Consider the following 19,628-nt stretch of genomic DNA (forward strand, 5'->3'; position numbering starts at 1 on the left):
CCACAGAGGCCGAAGCAGCAGCTGGCAGTGCAGTAGCGAACACTGGTGCCGGTGCCACCCACACCGGTGCCAGAAGACTGCCCCAGGTAAGTGGGGTGGTGGTGGGAGGGCGGGAGGCCAGGCACCCTTTTAGGCCTTGAAGCTAACTGAAGCAATCCAAATTGCTTCGGGAAGCTTTGATTCGGTATTTCTGAATCAGGACCATCATACTGGCCCCGATTTGGAAATACTGAATCATTACAAATTGGGCCCAGTTCGTTGTTTTTTCCCCAATCTGGGAAGCCGAAGCGCATACCCCTAGTGCTGAGAACATAACCCTTAGAGGAGCAAAGTCACCAAAAAGAATGCACTTGAGACTAGAGTTGGAAGAAAGCATTTTTTGCTGCTGCATTAATTTGCTTCTCTTGCAGCAGTGCTGGGTCCTGGACAACCCTTAGGCTCTTTACTGAGTCAATAAAGGTCAGTTTAACCCCACTGAAAGTAGGGAGCACAGTGCCCTTCAAAATCTCAGCTTTCCCAGTCAGCATCACGTCCATCCTGTCTGAGTTCAGTTTCAGTTTGTTCACTTTCAGCCATTTGATCCAAACAGTCAAGCAGCAACTCAAGACTGCATCACCAGGAGATTTGTATAGCAAGACATACAGCTGGATGTCATCTGCATATTGATAACATCTAATTCCAAAGCTACAGATGAGTTCTCCTAAAGGCTTTACATAGATGTTGAATAACATGGGGGTAAGACTGCAAGATAATTCCTACGCTGAAGATAGTCTCCTACAGCAACCCTTTGAGTCCATCCCACGAGGAACAATTTAAACCAGTTCAAGGCACGTCCCCTGATACCTATTTCTGCCTCCAAACACCTGAATAGGATGGCATGGTCTATTATAGCAAAGGCTGCAGATAGATCCAGGAGAGGGAACAAAGAAGCATGACCTTGGTCTACATTCAGATAGAGGTCATCCACTAAAGCCACTTCATAGGCCTTCCAATGGGCTGTATAGCACTGTTTATCAGATTCAGCATGAAATTTCAACAACCATCTTTCTAGAGATGTTCTAGCCTAGCTGTATGGTAAACCACAAGGCTGGCTTCTGCCTCGAGGATGAAGTGGAGCAATCTTGCCAAAGCTTCAAAGAGCTTCATGTTCTAAGCTTCCACTACAGCCTCAACACAGTACGTGTTTGGAATTCTAAAATCCCCCAGAGTATTTTGAAATCTGAAAGGACCCATCCACCTCTGTGGGCAGACCATTTTAATGGTGCCCCCTTTTTTGCAGTGTGTAAGGGCCACATTCACCCCTGCCTTCAGTAGATAATGGTCAGACTATGTTTCAGGCTAAATCCCCAGTCCTGAAAGAAGACCTGCCTTCAAAGGCTCAGTGAAAAAAATTCTATTTCAGTTGTTGGACCCATCACAATTTGAGAGAGGCCCAAGGCAGGTAAAGAGACTATAAACTCTTGGGCTGGCCCTGGTGAGGAGCATTCAGCATGAATGTTGAAGTCATCCAGGACAATCAGAGCTAAACTACACAAGACACTCAACATGTGTCTGGTTCCTGCAAGTTTACCTGGGAAGTGTATTCAGGCTGCCAGCAGCAACAGCAGGCTCAGAAGGACGGGAGTGAAAGAGTCAGCAAGGGGAGCCCAAAGCTGACAGGCAGCTAGCAGCAACAGAAGGAACTGCTGAAGCTGCTGCTGCCACTGCCGCCACCGCCACAGCTGCTAAACTCAACCATCCTTTCTCACAGAGAGGGGAAGGAGACTCCCCTTGCTGACTCTTTCCCTCCCGTCCTTCTGGCTCCAGTGCTGCTGGCCCAACTACCCTTCCCAGGTAAACTTGGGGGAACTCGACCATGTCGGGCATCTCATGTAGTTTAACTCTCAGTCTAGGTATCTCCAGCACCACATCTGAGAGTATCTCCGCCAACTCAGAGAGGCTGTTTAACTAGGAACTAGGTGGCCGGTAAACAAGCAGAATGCCTAATCTGTCCTTAGTCCCTAATGTGATGAGCATACAATCAATGCTAACTCTGAGCTAGGAAAGTCTTGCAGATTGGAGGATGGAGGATGGAGAGAATGAGATTGGGAAGGGGAGCTATCTCAATGGCATTTAACGCCATAGCATCCAACCTACATTCAGCCTTTTTCTCTAGTGGAACAGATCTCTGTTGTCTGGAGTTCAGTTGCAATGCTGGGAGATTTCCAGGCCCTGCCTGAAGGCTGGCAGCCCTAGCATTGACCTTGATGGACTAGCAATCTGATTCAGTGTAGGACAGCTTCATGTGTGGGAAAGTGTACAAAGGGTGTTAAATACAACAGAAATCTTCCTTGTCGTGACGAGAGACCTGAAATTGCAAGTGAGTAAATTACATGTTTGAGTTAATATTAGCACATTTGCTTTTCCTTTGTGGAACAGACTAGGTGAGTCACTTCCCCTACAGAAGCTCATCCATCGCTTCCGTGCCAACATTGTCATCAGCACAAATGAGCCGTTCGAAGAAGACAAGTGGGACGAGATTGCAATCGGCAGCCTGCATTTCAAGGTACAAAACGGCTGCAGCTGTGCTGGGGTAGGAAAAGAGAGCAGTGGAAGGCAGGGCTGGTTCCTGGGCCAAGGCACCTAAGCTGCTGGTTGGGGCAACTCGGTGAGGAGGGCACTAATGCCCCACAAGGGCTCAGCGCCCACTCAACCATCAGTGGCGTGGGAGGTGACGAGCATGGAAGCGCATGTGCAGGTGGGGGCAGGTGGTTCTTGCTTGAGGTAATTGGTATCATACTAGCCTTGCTAATGGAGTTTCCCAACTTTTCCTCCAGGCATTTCTATCTATCAGCCTGAGGGTTCCTCTTGCATCTGGCCTGCTTCCCTGAACGCCTCCCAGGCTTCCTTCCTTGACTATCCGCCCCGTTCCACACCCCATTTGGAAGGCTAGCAGTAAAGCTCTGCTTCCTTATTACAGCTGCTGGGAATTGATGGGTTTCTGGTGATTCTGGTGATTCTTATGGTTGCTAGGAATCATTTGGTTTCTGGTGATTCCTAGAGCTACCCAACATCACTTCCAGGTTTTCCCCGGAGGTAACATCATGGCACACACGCCACCACCATTTTTTTCCTCCCATCATCGCTAGGAGTGGTGGTGGACAATGAGGGCTGCCCGCTGGAGGCCTTGTGCCATAGTGGGAGACCTGGCGACCCTACTCCTTATTGACCCACCTGTGGATCTCACAGTGCAATCCTAGACAGAGTTATAACCTTCTAAGCCCATTGACTTGGAAGGGGGAAACGCTGTGCAGGATTGTACTGTTCTTGCTCCTAAGCCATGCCTCCTGGAGCTGACAGAGCTCGTGCTGGGCCACCTGTCTTTTGCTTAATAATGAGTTAAATCCAGCATTGCTTGTCATTGCCTGCAGCATCAGGGAGGGGATCTGAGGATTTGAGATATGGCCATTGCTACTAAATGTAATATATAAGTGAGTGGAAAGGACGGCAGTAGTGGAGGAGTTAACTGAAGAAAGATTTGTTGCATTCTAGAATGGCTAATAGGATCACCTTCATTTCTGTATTAGGGGTGTGCAATTCGGGTTTCTGAAACCCGAAAGAAACCCGAAACAAACTTGTTTCAGGTTGTTTCGGGTTATCCGAAACGTTTTGGGAAACCCGAAACGTTTCGGGTTATCCGAAACAAAATAACCCAAAACGTTTCGGGTTGTTTCGGGTTTTTCAATGGGAAAATGCCTCCGTCTTCCCGAACGCCTGGGGGAAGCATTTTCCCACCGAATCAAGCCAAAATTGGTGGGGACCTTCCACTAACTCCTCTCTAACAACCCCCCAAGTTTCAGACCGATTGGACTTTGGGGGGCCATGTTATGGCCCCCCAAACCAGGTCCCCCTATCCTCTCCTAAAAAAAAGCCATAGCTTTAGGTTGCTGCTGATCATCTTCATTCATTTTTTCCTATGGGGAAAAAATGAAGAGGAAGGCTTCCTTTGCCAGGGGTGGCATTTTGCATGCAAAATGCACCCCTACCCTCAGGGGCCCTTCTCCCACCTTTCCTCCCACCCCCCACCAAGGCTCAGCCTGCTCCCACTTGGGGGGGCATATCATGGCCTCCCCAAGTAGGTGCTCTCAGCCCCCAAAGTCCACCCCTTACAGCCCCACACAAACCCAATTCCCCCCCAGCTGCCACACACAGACCCAAATCCCCACATTAGCCCCTCACAGACCCAAATCCACCCCCACCTGCCCCACACCCATAACCCCAGGAACAGGCTGGCAAAGGCCAGCCCTCTCCCTTTGTTCCCTATGCTGGGAACTTCTAAACTCTCTTTCCCTGGGCAATTCTGCACAGCCCAGGGGTGCCACAATGGTGGGCACACTTCTGAGTGCCAGCTGGTCCCTGTGAAAGAGCACCTGAACCACAGACACCGTCCCTCAAATTCCCCCACCACCTACAGAGATGGCTGGCCAGCCAGCCCCATTGTTCCCTATGATGGGAACCAACTGTACAACAAAGAATATAACACGAACAACACAAAATAAAGTTTTTAAAAAATTGTTTTCTCCCTTTCAAAGTACAAGTAGGCAAAGCATTATGACACATTACACCAGCAGTCCCCCACACAGAAAAATAACACAACTCACTTAACATCAGAGAATCACAAAAGCACAATTCCTGTCAAAAACACTTTATTTCTTGAACAGCTTTAGGTTACACAGCAGGGGGGCACACCAAAGGGCATGGCAGCAGTATCTTACACAAAAATAACACAACTCACTTCACATTAAAGAATTACCTCAAAAAAATTGCTGTCAAAAGCACTTTATTTCTTTAACTGCTTTAGGTTACACAGTAGGAAGGCACAACAGGGCATGAAAGCAGTGTACTACACAAAAATAACACAACTCACTTCACATCAGAGAATCACCCAAAAACAATTGCTGTCAAAAACGGTGAAGTGGGTTGTATTATTTTGTGTAGTACACTGCTATCATGCCCTGTTGTGCCCTCCTACTGTGTAACCTAAAGCTGTTCAAGAAATAAAGTGTTTTTGAAAGGAATTGTGCTTTTGTGATTCTCTGATGTTAAGTGAGTTGTGTTATTTTTGTGTAAGATACTGCTGCCATGCCCTTTGGTGTGCCCCCCTGCTGTGTAACCTAAAGCTGTTCAAGAAATAAAGTGTTTTTGACAGGAATTGTGTTTTTGTGATTCTCTGATGTTAAGTGAGTTGTGTTATTTTTGGAATGCTGGAATGCCCTTTGGTGTGCCCCCCCTGCTGTGTAAACCCGAAACAAGAAACACGAAACAGAGTGCCTTTGCACACCCCTATTCTGTATGCAATCTATAGTCTTTTAAAAGTATCTTTATTTTTTTTTGAGTATTTAAATTGTTGCTTTTATTTTTTGGTTACATTTTACATTTTTAACTCCCCTTCAGCCAGAAGAGCAGCCTTCCCTCTTCCCTCCACCTAACAATTCTAGGCCAATTTGTAGAATAAATGATATTTTAATCTACACATGTGCCTCTGATATTCTTAATTTGATGTTTCAAATTCTGGTGCCCTTTAATGAAATGATACATTTTAAAAGTCTGAGTGACTTCAGACAGGCATTTATTAAAAAGAAGAGAAATTTCTTCTTCATGGACAAATTTTCACTAAAGGAAAAATGCCTTCGGCTACTGCAGCCTTTCTACCACTTTCCATTTCAGGCAAAAAAACTAAATACTTCAAATTTCAAAATGTATTAAAAGTAGCGCATCAGCTGATGGATATATATTTTGCTTGGAGGAAGAGGGCATGTTTCAGACCTGTGTTAGTTGGTGGTTTTATCCAAAATTATTAGTTAATATAATTGTCCTATTCAGTTACATGGTGCAGCTATAAGAAACCCTGAAATACTTGCCAGCTCTTAAATTACTGGCCATCCATAGATCTTGCTGGGGATACTGAACATGGTGAAGCAGAGGTGCTGGGTATGTTGTTACAGCAACAGCTGACAGTGGATGTGACTTCTGTGCTGAGGCAGAAGATGGTGCCTTGTGCAGACAGTGAACCAAGAGCCTTTTCTCTGGACATTTCAGGTTATGGGGCCGTGTCACAGATGTCTTGTTATCTGTATTGATCAGCAAACTGGACAACGAAACAAGGAATTTCTTCAGACTCTGTCTTCCACCAAAGATAGAAAGGTCAGTCTAAATCTGGAACAGGGGCCGGGGCGGGGGGGGGGGTGACTAGACATTATAGCCCCTTGCGAATCCTTTTCGTCCTCTGATGGATAGCATGCAGCCTTGCCAGATTTAAATCACCGTCATCCACAAAAAAAGAAAAGAAAAAAACAGCTGCATAGTTCTAATTAACTTTGCCTATTGTGCTGTCCCAGGGAAGAAGATATTTATGTACTTCCAAGCAGTCATGTGAGATGTAAGCATCAGCATACAACAAATACCCATTTTCTTCTGACTTTGCCTCTCTCTAGCATCCTCTCTGCTGAAGTTCCTGAGAAGAATTTTTAGACCTTAGCCTAGGGTTGCCAGATCCCTTGAGTTCCCCCGGTGGGGGACTGGGAACCTAGCACTCACCCTCCATGGTCTTCAGCACCCCCAGTGTGTATGATGATGTCACTTCCGGGAAGTGATGTCATCATGCGGATCAAAGGGCAGCCCAGCATGCGCTCCCATGCTTGCCAAAGGGCTGAATCGCCTTCCTGCGGGCCCGATTTGGCCTGAAATGGACCCATTGCAGGGCGCAGGGGCATGCTGCACCCCCGGAGAGGGTGCCCCAGGGAGCACCCCCCGTTGGCCAGGTAAGTGGGGCTGGGGGGAGGAGGTGGGAACATGGGATCCCCCGCCCCGGGCGGGGGATTGGCAGCCCTACTTTAGCCTCCTTCTCAGGGTCTCTGGAGTACATTCTCAGGGTGCAAGGAGGCAGGCAATTTTGGATTTAATTGGGCCTCAGAGGTTTCAGCTTTTGTTTTAGCACTGTTTACTCCTTCATACACTGCTTTGAGCCACCCGGCATGGACAAGCTGTTCCTCAGCCTCCACCAAGTACCACAAGGCTTGGCCCTTCCGAGGATCGTGCCTTAGCCCAGAGGCTCCGCCCCCTTTATTGCAGGCTGCCTGTCCTCCCAAAGCCCACCAGCTTCCTGCATTAGGCATGAGAGTGATTCAGCAGCCAGCTCGCTCCTTTAGCAAATGCTTCTGCTGGTCAGTTTCAAGGCTGCTCCTAAGTTAGTTTAGACTGCATTTCTCAAACTCAAATGCCTTCTGAGGCATGAGGAAGACACCTCATAAGTCTAGAGCTTGCTGGGAGAATATAGTCAAAACATTACCAATGTATAAACTAGCTGGCATAATTTTATAAAATAATCTCGCCATAATTATTGTACTTAACCAATTAAAATTATTTGTGTGTAAATATGGTATCCTAACTTTTAGTATATATTGGTACCATATTTTAATTGATTTTTAGGGAAGTGTATCTCTTGTTTTGTGTTATGCTGGTCTATGACTGTAATAAATAAATAAATGAGGATGAGGATGATGATACTGGTCAAAACATTAGATTCCCCTGGGGCTGCTTTACCAAGCCTGCCGTGGGGTCACCAGCTGGATCATAAGTCAGTCTTCAAGGGGGTGTCCCTTCATCACTCTTGAGGTTGAATGGAATTATATGAAACCCACATCTTGGTCACTTCTGCATCTGAAGTCACACCCATGCAGCTCTTTCCATAACCCCTTTAGAAAAAAACAGCATTGCATTGCCGCAGCTTTCAGAGTATAAATGCTTGTGGTGTGGACAATATTCCGTCATGAATAAGCTTGGGTTGCCTGCACATCTCGTTTGACCCCTGTTGATGTCCCTATAGCTGTGGTCTTTGAAGCTAGTTCCTGAACAGCTGATTCTGCCCATTTTCCTGATTGCTTACTATCTGCTCAACCTACATATTTTTAAATAAAGAGCTTGTTACCAAAAACAGAATTAAAATGACTCATTTATATTCTAGCCTTTTGTTTTGCCATCAGTCCTGGATAATATCTAACTTCCACTGTTATCATTTCCATCGCATCCCACTGATGCAATCAATCTCACATCATCTTATTTGAGTAAATATAACAATAATAACTGCACTTATATACCGCTCTTCTAGACAGATTAGTGCCTCACCCAGAGCAGTGAACAAGTTAGTGTTATTATTATCCCCACAATGCAGCTGGTGAGCTGGGGCTTACCCAAGGCCACCTACTGAGCTCATGGCAGTAGTGGGATTCGAACCAGTTGAGTGCTGATTCGCAGCCAAACCACTTAACCACTGTGCTACACAGCACTTTAATGTGATATTGTCTCCAGCACAACAAATGAGTAGAACCGTAGAAATCATAGAGCTGGAAGGGACCTTACAGACCATCTAGTCCACCCCCCTGCCCAATGCAGGAACAGCCTAAAGCATCCCTGACAAGTATTCGTCTAGCCACTCCTTGAAGACTGCCAATGAGGGGAAACCCAGCACAGCCCTGGGCAGCCGAGTCCACTGCTGAATTACTCTTAGCATGAAGAAGATTTTCCTAATGTCCAGCTGGTACCTTCCCTCTTGTAGTTTAAACCCATTGCATTGAGTCCTATTGTCGTGGACCAGTCAGGGCACAGTAGTGCTGTCATGTGCCAGGCTAGCCCAAGTAGAGTAGTCAAAGTCCAGTCCAGGGTCAGAGTGCAAGTCCAGAGTTCAAGAGCCAAGTCAGGGGGTCTGTAAGTCAGTACTGGTAAAGTCAGGTCCAGATGCGAGCAGAGACAGGGCACAGTCCAAAAGCTACAGGAACAAGGCAAGGTTCAAGGGAGTGGTCACAGCAGTAGCAGACATTCAACTCATTGCTTCCACACCTAGCAGTTCCTCTAGACTGGCTTTTATAGCCAGGTGTGATTTGCAGCCAGCTGCTTGGGCTCTGTCCTGATGCTACTCATCGTCACTATCGACAAGCAGCTGGCATCGTCCCCGGAGGCGAGCACTGCACCTTCTCTCCTGTAGCTCCACTTTCTGCCTTCGTCTGCGGCGTTCTTTGGGTGTGGGTGAACCTGGGGGGTGGAAGCCTCTGGCTGGGCTTCCCCTGTGGTGTTGGATGTCCCTGGCTGGGCTTCCCCTGTGGTGTAGGAGCTGGAGGGTGCTGGTAGCTCTGCCTCAGCTGCTGGTTGTGGACTCTGATTAGCCAGCAGCTGTTCTTCCTGATCACCAGTGGTGGCTGAGTCAGGGCTTGTTACAGGAAGCTCCTCTTCTCCTGAGGAGCCAGGGCTGGCTACACAAGGCTTCTCTCCTCCTGAGGAATCCTCACTTTCACTGAGCCCAGACTGGCCGGTGACAAGTGTTGAGGGTTCCTTGAGATAAGAGGACTCCTCAGAAGAAGAGCAGCCCTGGATAGCTAGCCCCAAACCAGGAACCAGCATGCAAGCTGAGGAGCTGCAGGCTCGTCAGGACCAACAGCCAGCAGCTGAGGCAGAGCCGCCAAAGCCTTCTAGCCCAGAGGCAACAGGTGAATCCCAGTTGATCATTCCTAGCCCTCCAGCGTTGCCCACACCCTTGGAGCGCTGGAGACAAAGACAAAGAGCAAGCCTGCAGGAGAGATGGCAATGTGAACGCCTCTCGGCCAGATGCCAGCTGCTTGCTGATAGTGACAAGGAGTGGTGTCAGAATCACTCCCAAGCAGCTGGCTGCAAGCCCAGCCCTCTGCTGCCTGTCTATAGAACCCAGCCAAGAGAGACCATCGGGTGTGGAAGCAACAAGTCGCCACCACCCTTTGATTCTTGTATTGGAACCTGCCTTGTTTCTGTGACCTTCAGACCATGCCATGATTCTGCCTTTGTTTAGCCCTTGAATTTGCCAGCAACTGACCTTGGACCCCCTGACTCTGCGTTTTGGACTGCCCCTTGGACCAGGCTACCTCCGGCTTTTGGACTCCCTGCTTTTGACCTAGGACTGGACCTTGGCTATGCTACTGGAACTAGCCCCTTGCCTGAGCCCTTCATACTGTGGGAATGCAGCTTGTGCCGCCCCGGTCTGTCACCTGACACCTATCCTCGGTTGCCAACAGGAACAGCTCCCTTCTCTCCTCTAAGTGACAACCTTTTAAATACTTGAAGAGAGCAATCATGTCTCTCCCCTCAACCTCCTCTTCTCCAAACCGAACATCCCCAGGTCCCTCAGTCTTTCCTGGTAGGGCTTGGTCTCCAGGCCCCTGATCATCCTGGTTGCTCTCCTCTGCACCCGTTCCAATTTGTCCGCATCCTTTTTGAAGCAAGTCCTCCAGAACTGCACAATACTCGAAGTGGGACCTGACCAATGCAATGGGATAATGACATCCTGTGATTTGGATGTTATACCGTGATTGATACACCCCAAGATTGCATTCACGTTTTTTGCTGCTGCATCACACTGACTATTCATATAGTCCCATCCATGACTTCCCATCCATCCTTATCCCAAGATCTTGTTCACCCACACTGCTACGCAGAAGTGTATCCCTCATCCATTATGCATGCTTTGCATTTTTGTTACTCAGGTGGAGAACCTGGCACTTACCCATGTTAAATTGCATCTTATTCAAATCTGCCCACTTCCCCAGTGTGTTGAATTCTATCTTGTTGAATTCTATCCCTATCTTCAAGGGTGTTTGCTTCTCCTCCCAGTTTGGTATCATCTGCAAATTTAATGAGCAATCCCTTCACACCCTCATCCAGATCATATATAAAAATATTGAAAAGCATTGAGCCCAGACCTGAGCCCTGTGGCACTCCACTGGACCCCCTCCCTCCAATCAGACGTGATGCCATTGACAACGACTCTTTCAGTGGAATTATCCAGATAGTTTCCTATCCATCTAACTATCCTAGAATCAACAGTCCACCAGTTTAACCATCAGAACATCAAAACCTTGTCAAAAACGTTACTGAAATCCAGATGAACTACATCGACAGCAATCCCGCGATCCAGTAAGCCTGTCCCTCGATCATAGAAGAAGATGAGGTTGGTCTGGCAGGACTTGGGGACAAATCCATGCTGACTTCCTCATATCAGCATGTTGTCTGTCAGATGCTTGCAGACTGATGTCTTTAATATCTGCACCAGTATCTTCCCTAGGACAGAGGCCAGGCTGACTGAGGGCCAAGCTACACGTGATGAATAACACTTGCCTGGCAAGTGAACAGACTCTTGTGTATTCCTCCCTGTTCACTTGCCATTCACTTGCTCTCCACTTGATCAAGAACAGTTTGCTTTGCTTGTATACATGTATACAGGACAAACCTCGAATCAATTCTCTGTTTTGCTCTTCCCTTAATGCACTGTGTATGCATTTGGGTTTTTACACTTTCCTGGGAGTAACATCCATTTAATTGCCCTGAGTTGAATTCTGAGTAGACCATCTTAGGATTTATTGTTGAAGGCTTTCACGGCCAGAGAACAATGGTTGTTGTGGATTTTCCGGGCTGTATAGCCGTGGTCTGGGCGTTGTAGTTCCTGACTTTTCGCCAGCAGCTGTGACTGGCATCTTCAGAGGTGTAGCACCAAAAGACAGAGATCTCTCAGTGTCACAGTGTGGAGAAGATGTTGGCAGGTAATTTATATCTACTCAGGAAGGTGGGTTTGGGCTGAGTCATCCTGTAAGAGTTTCCCAGGGTGTGGAATGCTAATGGCGGGAGGCTTCACTGTATCCTGAGGAGGTTCTTTTGCATATGGATTGGTGCTTGATATGCTAATCTTCTCTGCAGGGCTATTGTAGGATATAGCGTATTTTGTTAGCCTGGTGTTTTTCAGGACTGAAAACCATGCTGTATTCATTCTTAAAGTCTCTTCTTTCCTGTTGAAATTGTGCTTATGCTTATGAATTTCAATGGCTTCCCTGTGCAATCTGACGTAGTTGGAAGTGTTGTCCAGTATTTTAGTGTCCTGGAATAGGATACTGTGTCCTGTTTGAGTTAGGCTATGTTCAGCCACTGCTGATTTTTCTGGATGGCCAAGCCTGCAGTGTCTTTCATGTTCTTTTATTCTTGCCTGGATGCTATGCTGTGTGGTCCCGATGTAAACTTGTCCACAGCTGCAGGGTATGTGGTATACTCCTGCAGAGGTGAGGGGGGTCTCTACTATCTTTTGCTGATTGTAGAATCTGTTGTATTTTTCTGGTGGGTATTTTTCAGTGAAGCCTCCCTCCATTAGCATTCCACACCCTGGGAAACTCTTACAGGATGACTCAGCCGAAACCCACCTTCCTGATTAGATATAAATTACCTGCCAACATCTTCTCCACACTGTGACACTGAGAGATCTCTGTCTTTTGGTGCTACACCTCTGAAGATGCCAGTCACAGCTGCTGGCGAAACGTCAGGAACTACAATGCCAAGACCATGGCTATACAGCCCAGAAAATCCACAACAACCATCTTAGAATTGCTCTCCAAATCTGCAGTTTTTGTCTATTTGGCACATGCATAAAATCTGTTACAGATAGAGTTGCCCTCATTTCTAGTTACGGAGGAAAAAAGAGGGGGCTACCCTCGCCAAATCTAACCGGATAAAGAGGGAAAACCCGTGAGGGCTAATGGCATTAGTATGTCTTTCTTATCAACCAAAAATAAATCACCATTCAATAACAGCACTAATATGCCTTTTTTCTTTTTGTGTAAACCAAAAGTAAATCACAAAGCAATCTTATAATGACTTATAACTTAAACAGAATGAACCTTAGGAATTCAAAATAGCCCATCAAATACATTTTTCTTATTTTGTACAGACAGAACACATGTACGAACAATACAATCAAATAAGCAAGTGTATTAGCAGTCCAGGTGGCGGCGGCAGTGCGCACGCAAAAATTGAGAGACAAACCCTCTAAGTCAAGTCCGCTTCAAATCGGAAGCCAACCGGTCAATACGGAGAGATACGCCCAATCTGTGGCCGGCTGAAGCACAGATTTCGTCCCACACCTCACTTTTAAAAGTGAGCGTCCCAATCAACACGAGGCGCGCAAGAGAATTTACTGTCGCCCATACAACCAATGTGAAAATACGCTGTAAAAATATTTGGATTGTATGCAGACAAAGAACATTCCCAGGTGAATGTACAGGTTGGTGTTTAGGCAATTGGTAAGTTTATCCAGTGGGGCAGGCAATGCAATGTGTTTTGTATAAGGATCTATTTGTTTTGTAGACGTAAAGAGTGTTCACTTTGGGATACGAATAACAACAGGGATAGACGCCCCTGACGAGGCGCGGGACGAAATCTGTGCTTCAGCCAGCCACAGATCGGGCGTATCCGTATTGACCGGTTGGCTTCCGATCTGAAGCGGACTTGACTTAGGGGGTTTGTCCCTCAATTTTTGCATGCGCACTGCTGCCGCCACCTGGACTGCTAATACACTTGCTTATTTGATTGTATTGTTCGTACATGTGTTCTGTCTGTACAAAATAAGAAAAATGTATTTGATGGGCTATTTTGAATTCCTAAGGTTCATTCTGTTTAAGTTATAAGTCATTATAAGACTGCTTTGTGATTTACTTTTGGTTTACACAAAAAGAAAAAAAGGCATATTAGTGCTGTTATTGAATGGTGATTTATTTTTGGTTGATAAGAAAGACATACTAACGCCATTAGCCCTCGCGGGTTTTCCCTCTTCATCCAGTCTCATTTCTAGTTACAGCTTATATTGGTTTACTGGAAGCCCTCGCATCAACTAATATTTCCAGTATAATTCTGACTTCCGGCTTGGTGTTATGGCGGTCTGACAAGATCCAGGGAGCTGGGATTCGGTTTCGTTTTCTCGGCCATGTCGGACGCTCCTCTCCGCAGGTCCGGAAGGAAGCGCTCGAGCACTCTGACCGGGCGGCTGATCTGCGAAGATTAGCCCCCAGGACTCCCAGTGAGGGAGGCAGGGTTCGGGACACTGCGGGAAGAGCCCCCCGAAACCTATGCGGGGGGTAAATTGCCCGTTTGTCCCTATGGAGGCTGGCAGACGTGCGCGGCGCCTCGTGTGCTGCCGGGCCATGGAAAACGGCAAAGAGCAGAACTAGGCAGAAGCCTGCAAGTAAGCGAATCCCTTCTGTTATTACAAGCGCACGCGAAGGAGTGGTGGGATCTGAAGCTAAGAAGGCTAGTTCTTCCCCCTCGCTGAGTCTCAGAATTTGGCTGGCGGTCCCCCCCCCTAAAATGGCAGCGAAAAAACAGAGTCCCGCCCTGTGCAAGTCAATCTCGGCTGCCCTGCAGGGGAAGGGAGAGTCGCTCGAAGAACTGGTGTGGAGGTCGGTTACCAAAGCCATAAAACCCTTTGTTGACAAGCTGAACGAAACAGATCAAAGGGTGGGCTTAATTGAGAGCGAAGTGAAAACCATTAAGGAAGCAGCGGGGGGGGCAGAGAAGTCTGCTCAGGAAAGTGCATCACTCGTGAAGGCTACGAATAAAGAGTTAAAGCTGGTGGAGAACCAGCTGATCGGGCTACAAGTGGAACGAACACAAACAATTTTGCGTCTCCAGAATGTGAAAGAGGAGGAAAATGAGGATTTATGGGGTTTGGCCTCGGAACTATTGGCGACACCCGCGAAGGCAACTAAAGAAGAGGTAAAAAGCGCCATTTTGGAGGTCCGTAGGGCTTCTTCAAAATATGCAACGAGGCGTCAGCTGCCTCGCGAGATCATCATCGATTTCTCATCTAAAAGGATCCGAGACATCATCCTATACAACTCATACAATGCGGATCTGGACTTTTTGGGTAACAAGGTCAAGATACTGAAAGACGTCCCATTTTTAGTTCGGAAAAGACGTTTTAAGTATAAAAAGCTTGCAGCTCTTCTGAGGGAACGTGGAATAAAGTACAAATGGTTATTTCCTGAAGGCATCTAGTTTAGTTACAAAGATCAAGCTTACAAGATATTATCAGAAGATCAACTAAGGGATTTTGAGGATAAAAATCCGGAATTCCAGCGAGACACCAAGCAAGAAGAAAACGAGAAGTCTGAGGGGCGGGGGGAGGAAATGAGCACTGCGGCTGCAGTTGCTCAGAGAGAACTGCGTCCGGGACCCAGGAGGGGGAGGAAAACTTAATTTGAATTTGAATTGTAATTTGCATTATGTAAGGTCGACCACTCCATCAATATTATACAAAGCTTTAGTTTTTAATAATGGCAGTATGAAGGGAAAGCATTCTGTGTAGTGTAGATGTTATATGTTGTTGTTTTGGTTTTTTTTCTCTTTCCTTCCCTTGTTCCCCTTCTTTTCCTTTGTATTGTTAGTTAATGTAGTTAATAAAAAGAATAAAAAATGTTAAAAAAAAAAAGATCCAGGGAGCTGGATCATCCAAGTTGCTGTTTCTTAGGCTGGTGAGGTGCCTCGACCACCCACAGCCCCCCGATTTCAGGGAGAAATCAGGCAGGAACGCTCTGCAGCCCCAAGAGTGAGTGATCTCAGCTGAGGGGGGGTTCTGAATTAAGGATTCTCCCCCAGCCTTGAGGTCCCCTCGTAGAAGGGCGAGTCTATATCTCTGCAGCAGCTTTGGAGTCAACAAATTGGCATAGGATCGTCATACCCTAGCTTCAGTTACGGATTTGATTGGGATTTAGCAAAAGAAGCAGTTATTACAACCCCAAGGAAAGAAGAGGAGGTAAAGATTGCTATCTCCCCTAACGGGCTTGATTTTTAAACAAAGACCAAAAATTATTAAATGAGAGACAGGGTTAATTAAAGTGGAAGAGCCAGTAGAGTTTGGGAGTGAGAACTGTGAGACTCTTTAACATATAAAGCGTAAAAGATCAAAAAGGAACTTTTTGTTTACATATCTGTGGTTTTGACAAAGCGACGCGGCGGGAAGGAGTGTGAGAAGTGGCGGAAATATCGCAAGAAGGAGTTTGTTTGTTGGAACAGCGAGCCGTGTATTGAAGGGCAGGAAGTGTGCCAGAGTAGCAGCGGAAGAAAAACAAGGAGGCAAGGAAGAGCTGAAGAGGAAGTGGAAATTCGCCATTTTGGATAAGGGAATGACTGGAGACTTCACAATAGAGTTCACCATAGAGAAAAGACGCCCGACATTTTGATTGCTGGAAAAGGTACAGATTTTAGTAACTTTTAAACTTGACACGAGCGCAAAAAGTGACAGGTGAAAACAGAGTTGAGAAAGAGACCGGACTCATAGGCAGGTGCTAAGGCAAGCCCAACAATGTCAAAGAAGGATAAAGATTGGGAGATGGCGATTGAGAATTTGGATTAAAAAGTGACAGAGGTCAATAAAGAATTAAATGAGACTACAAAAGACACAGGAAATGTTGCAGGAGTCACAGAAAAATTTACAGGAGTCACAGCATAATGTATTAAAAGATATTCAAGAGGCAATAAAGTCAGAAGTTGCAGAGTTGGTGAAAAATATTGATGAGATTAAAAAAGAGCTTCAGACTACCCAACAGAAAGTGCAAGAGGTGGAGAGGAAAACGGAGAATTTGGCCACTAACCTAAAAGTGGAGACATCAGTGTTAAGTGACAGGATGGCTGTTATGGAGTGTAAAGCTACTGAAAAACAACTGCGATTTAGAGGCGTTCCGGAGACAATGGCATAACCAACCCTGAAGCAAATTACTGAAATAATAGCAGATTTTTTAAATATAGAGAAAGAAGAGGTGGTAGCCAATCTGGATATAGCATACAGAGTTAATTCAAGATACGCACAACAAAAAGACTTACCAAGAGATATTATTGTCCAATTAACCACAAAGAGAATGAAAGAACAAATTCTTGGAAAGCATTTTGAGACCCCATTGGTACTTGAAGGGAAGTGGGTCAGGATTATGAAAGAGTTACCAAGGAAAATTTTGCAAGAGAGAAAGAAATACAGAGATTTGACACAGAAGTTGAAAACTTTGAATATAAGATACAGATGGGAGATATCTGAAGGTCTGAGCTTCGAATTTCAAACGGTAAGGAGAGTGATTAAATCAAGGCATGACATGGAGGTTTTCTTGTTAGAGAATGAGAAAGACTTACCTGACACAAGTAGGCTTTAAATATGGAGTACAAATTAATATCATGGAATGTAAATGGACTTAATTCATCTTCAAAGAGTAAGGCATTATTTCATTGGTTGGCCAAACAAAAATGTAATATAATTTGTCTACAAGAGACCCATATAAAAGATCAAGATATTAAATATTTGAAAAATAAGAAATTAGGACAAGAGTTTGTGGCGGCGGCAAAGCAGAAAAAGAGAGGAGTTGCAATTTATATAAAAGAAGAGCTACAACCAAAGATTATTGTGAGTGACAGTAATGGCAGATATTTGGCTGTGGAGTTTAAATGTAATACCAAAAAGGCATTAATTTTGGGAATTTACGCTCCGAATGGAGCAAAAGAACAATTTTTCAATGAAGTTATGGCCCAACTGGGTCAAATGACATATGTTCAATTGATTGTGGCAGGAGATTTTAATGGAGTGGTGGATTTGCAATTGGACAAAAAAACTAGTGTGAGTAAAAATAAAACAGGGAAACTGCCAGAGGTATTTTTTGGCTTCAAAAGCAGGAAAGCCTTGAGGATATCTGGAGGAAATATAATTCAAAGATCAGACAATATACGTATTTCTCGGCTAGTCATCAATCGTTATCAAGAATAGATATGATTTGGGCATCTAAGGAACTAGCGGTTTGGACAAAGGAGATTGATATCATGCCAAGAGTTAGTTCAGCCCACAATCCTATTTTTTGGAGGTTTGGAATGAGACGTAAAAAGCTGAGATGGAGAATAAATGAAGATCTTTTATACAATCAAGTAAATTTGGATGTCCTGAAGAAAGAAACAAGTGTTTTATTCAACATAATGTGGACCAAGGGGTGTCAATTTAAAAAGTTCGGGATGCCTATAAAGTGGTCATTCAAGGAGTTTTGATGGATTTAAATGCCAGAGATAAGAAAAGCAAAGAAATGAAATTGAAAGAAATACAAGAAACAATAAAGCAAAAAGAGCAACAATTAAAGAAAAGACCGGGTAAGAAGAAACTTCAACTTGAGATTAGAATTTTACAGGAGCAGATAAGAGCAATGGAAAATAAAGAAATGGAATGGGAATTGAAAAGATTGAAGCAAAAATCGTTTGAAGGAACCAACAAACCTGGGAAATATTTAGCATGGCAATTGAAAAAAAAGAGAGAGAAGAAATTAATAAGTAAAATTATGGAAGACGGCAAGGAGTTGTTTGATCAAGATGTAATTGGGAGAGCATTCTATAAATATTATGCGAAATTGTACCAGAAAAAACCTATTGATATTAGACTAATTGATGAGTACTTTCGAAAGATAACCTTACCAACGTTACCTGATAAATTGAAAGATAGATTGAATGCCAAAATTAAAATAACAGAAATAATGGAAGCGATACAGGCAACAAAAACGGGTAAGGCACCTGGACCAGATGGAATATCGGCTAAATTTTATAAAGTAATGGCTGATGAATTGATACAATTGTTGCAGAGAGTAATGAATGGAATATTAGAAGGAGAGGGAATACCGGAAACATGGAATGAGGCAAACATTACATTGATACCAAAAGAAACCCAAGATTTAACGAATGTTAAAAATTATAGACCGATATCTCTAACAAACAATGACTATAAGATATTTGCTAAAGTATTGGTGGAAAGACTTAAAACTTGGTTGACGGAGTTTATTGCAGAAGAACAGGCAGGTTTTTTGCCGGAGAGACAGATAAAAGACAATTTAAGAGTAGTACTGAATGCCATTGAATATTATAATAAACATCCGGGGAAGGAGGTTGGCTTTTTTTTTGTTGACGCAGAAAAGGCTTTTGACAATTTAAATTGGGACTTTATGTTTGCTACAATGGAAAAGATGCAGATGGGTAAGATGTTTATCTAAGCAGTAAGGGCAATATATAAAGACCAATGCGCAGCTATTGTGGTAAATAGTGACTTAACAAAAAAGCTGGAAATAAGGAAGGGGACGAGACAAGGGTGTCCACTCTCTCCCCTGTTATTTGTGATGGTATTAGAACTTCTACTTAGACAGATACGTGAAGACGATATGATACGAGGACTGAAAATAAAAGGTCATTCCTATAAAGTGAGAGCCTTTGCCGATGATGTGATGGTGATAGTTGAAGATCCAATTCAAAATATGCCAAGATGAATGGGAAAAATAAAAGAATTTGGTGACCTTGCAGGATTTTATATTAATAAGAATAAATCAAAGCTACTATGTAAAAATATGACTAAACAAAAACAACAAGAATTGATGGAGATAACGAACTGTGAGGTGGTGCATAAAACAAAATATCTAGGCATTGAATTAACTGTGAAGAACATTGATTTATTTTAAAACAATTACGACAAGCAACCGCAACAGATAGATAAAGATATGTTGAAATGGAATAAATTGAATTTATCATGGCTGGGTCGTATTACTGTGATTAAGATGAATGTACTTCCATGGATAATGTTTTTGATGCAAACAATACCAATCGTGAAAGATAATAAGCAGTTCGATAAATGGCAAAGGAAGATTTTGAGCTTCCTTTGGGCAGGGAAGAAGCCTAGAGTGAAAATGAAAGTGTTATATGACGAAAAGGAAAAAGGTAGATTACAATTACCAAATTTACAACTTTATCAT

The 19,628-nt window shown here is 44.6% G+C and overlaps 1 protein-coding gene across 1 annotated transcript in view; it reads left to right on the forward strand.

Annotated features, from left to right (window-relative positions):
* MOCOS (molybdenum cofactor sulfurase) overlaps nucleotides 1-19,628 on the forward strand; it is a 228,390-nt gene that overhangs the window by 202,712 nt on the left and 6,050 nt on the right. The window contains exons 13-14 of the mRNA XM_054991830.1: nucleotides 2,419-2,545; nucleotides 6,079-6,183. Of these exons, the coding sequence (XP_054847805.1) occupies nucleotides 2,419-2,545; nucleotides 6,079-6,183 (232 nt within the window). The remainder of the gene's footprint in view (nucleotides 1-2,418; nucleotides 2,546-6,078; nucleotides 6,184-19,628) is intronic.

This window comes from Eublepharis macularius, chromosome 11, assembly GCF_028583425.1.
Source record: "Eublepharis macularius isolate TG4126 chromosome 11, MPM_Emac_v1.0, whole genome shotgun sequence".
NCBI lineage: Eukaryota > Metazoa > Chordata > Lepidosauria > Squamata > Eublepharidae > Eublepharis > Eublepharis macularius.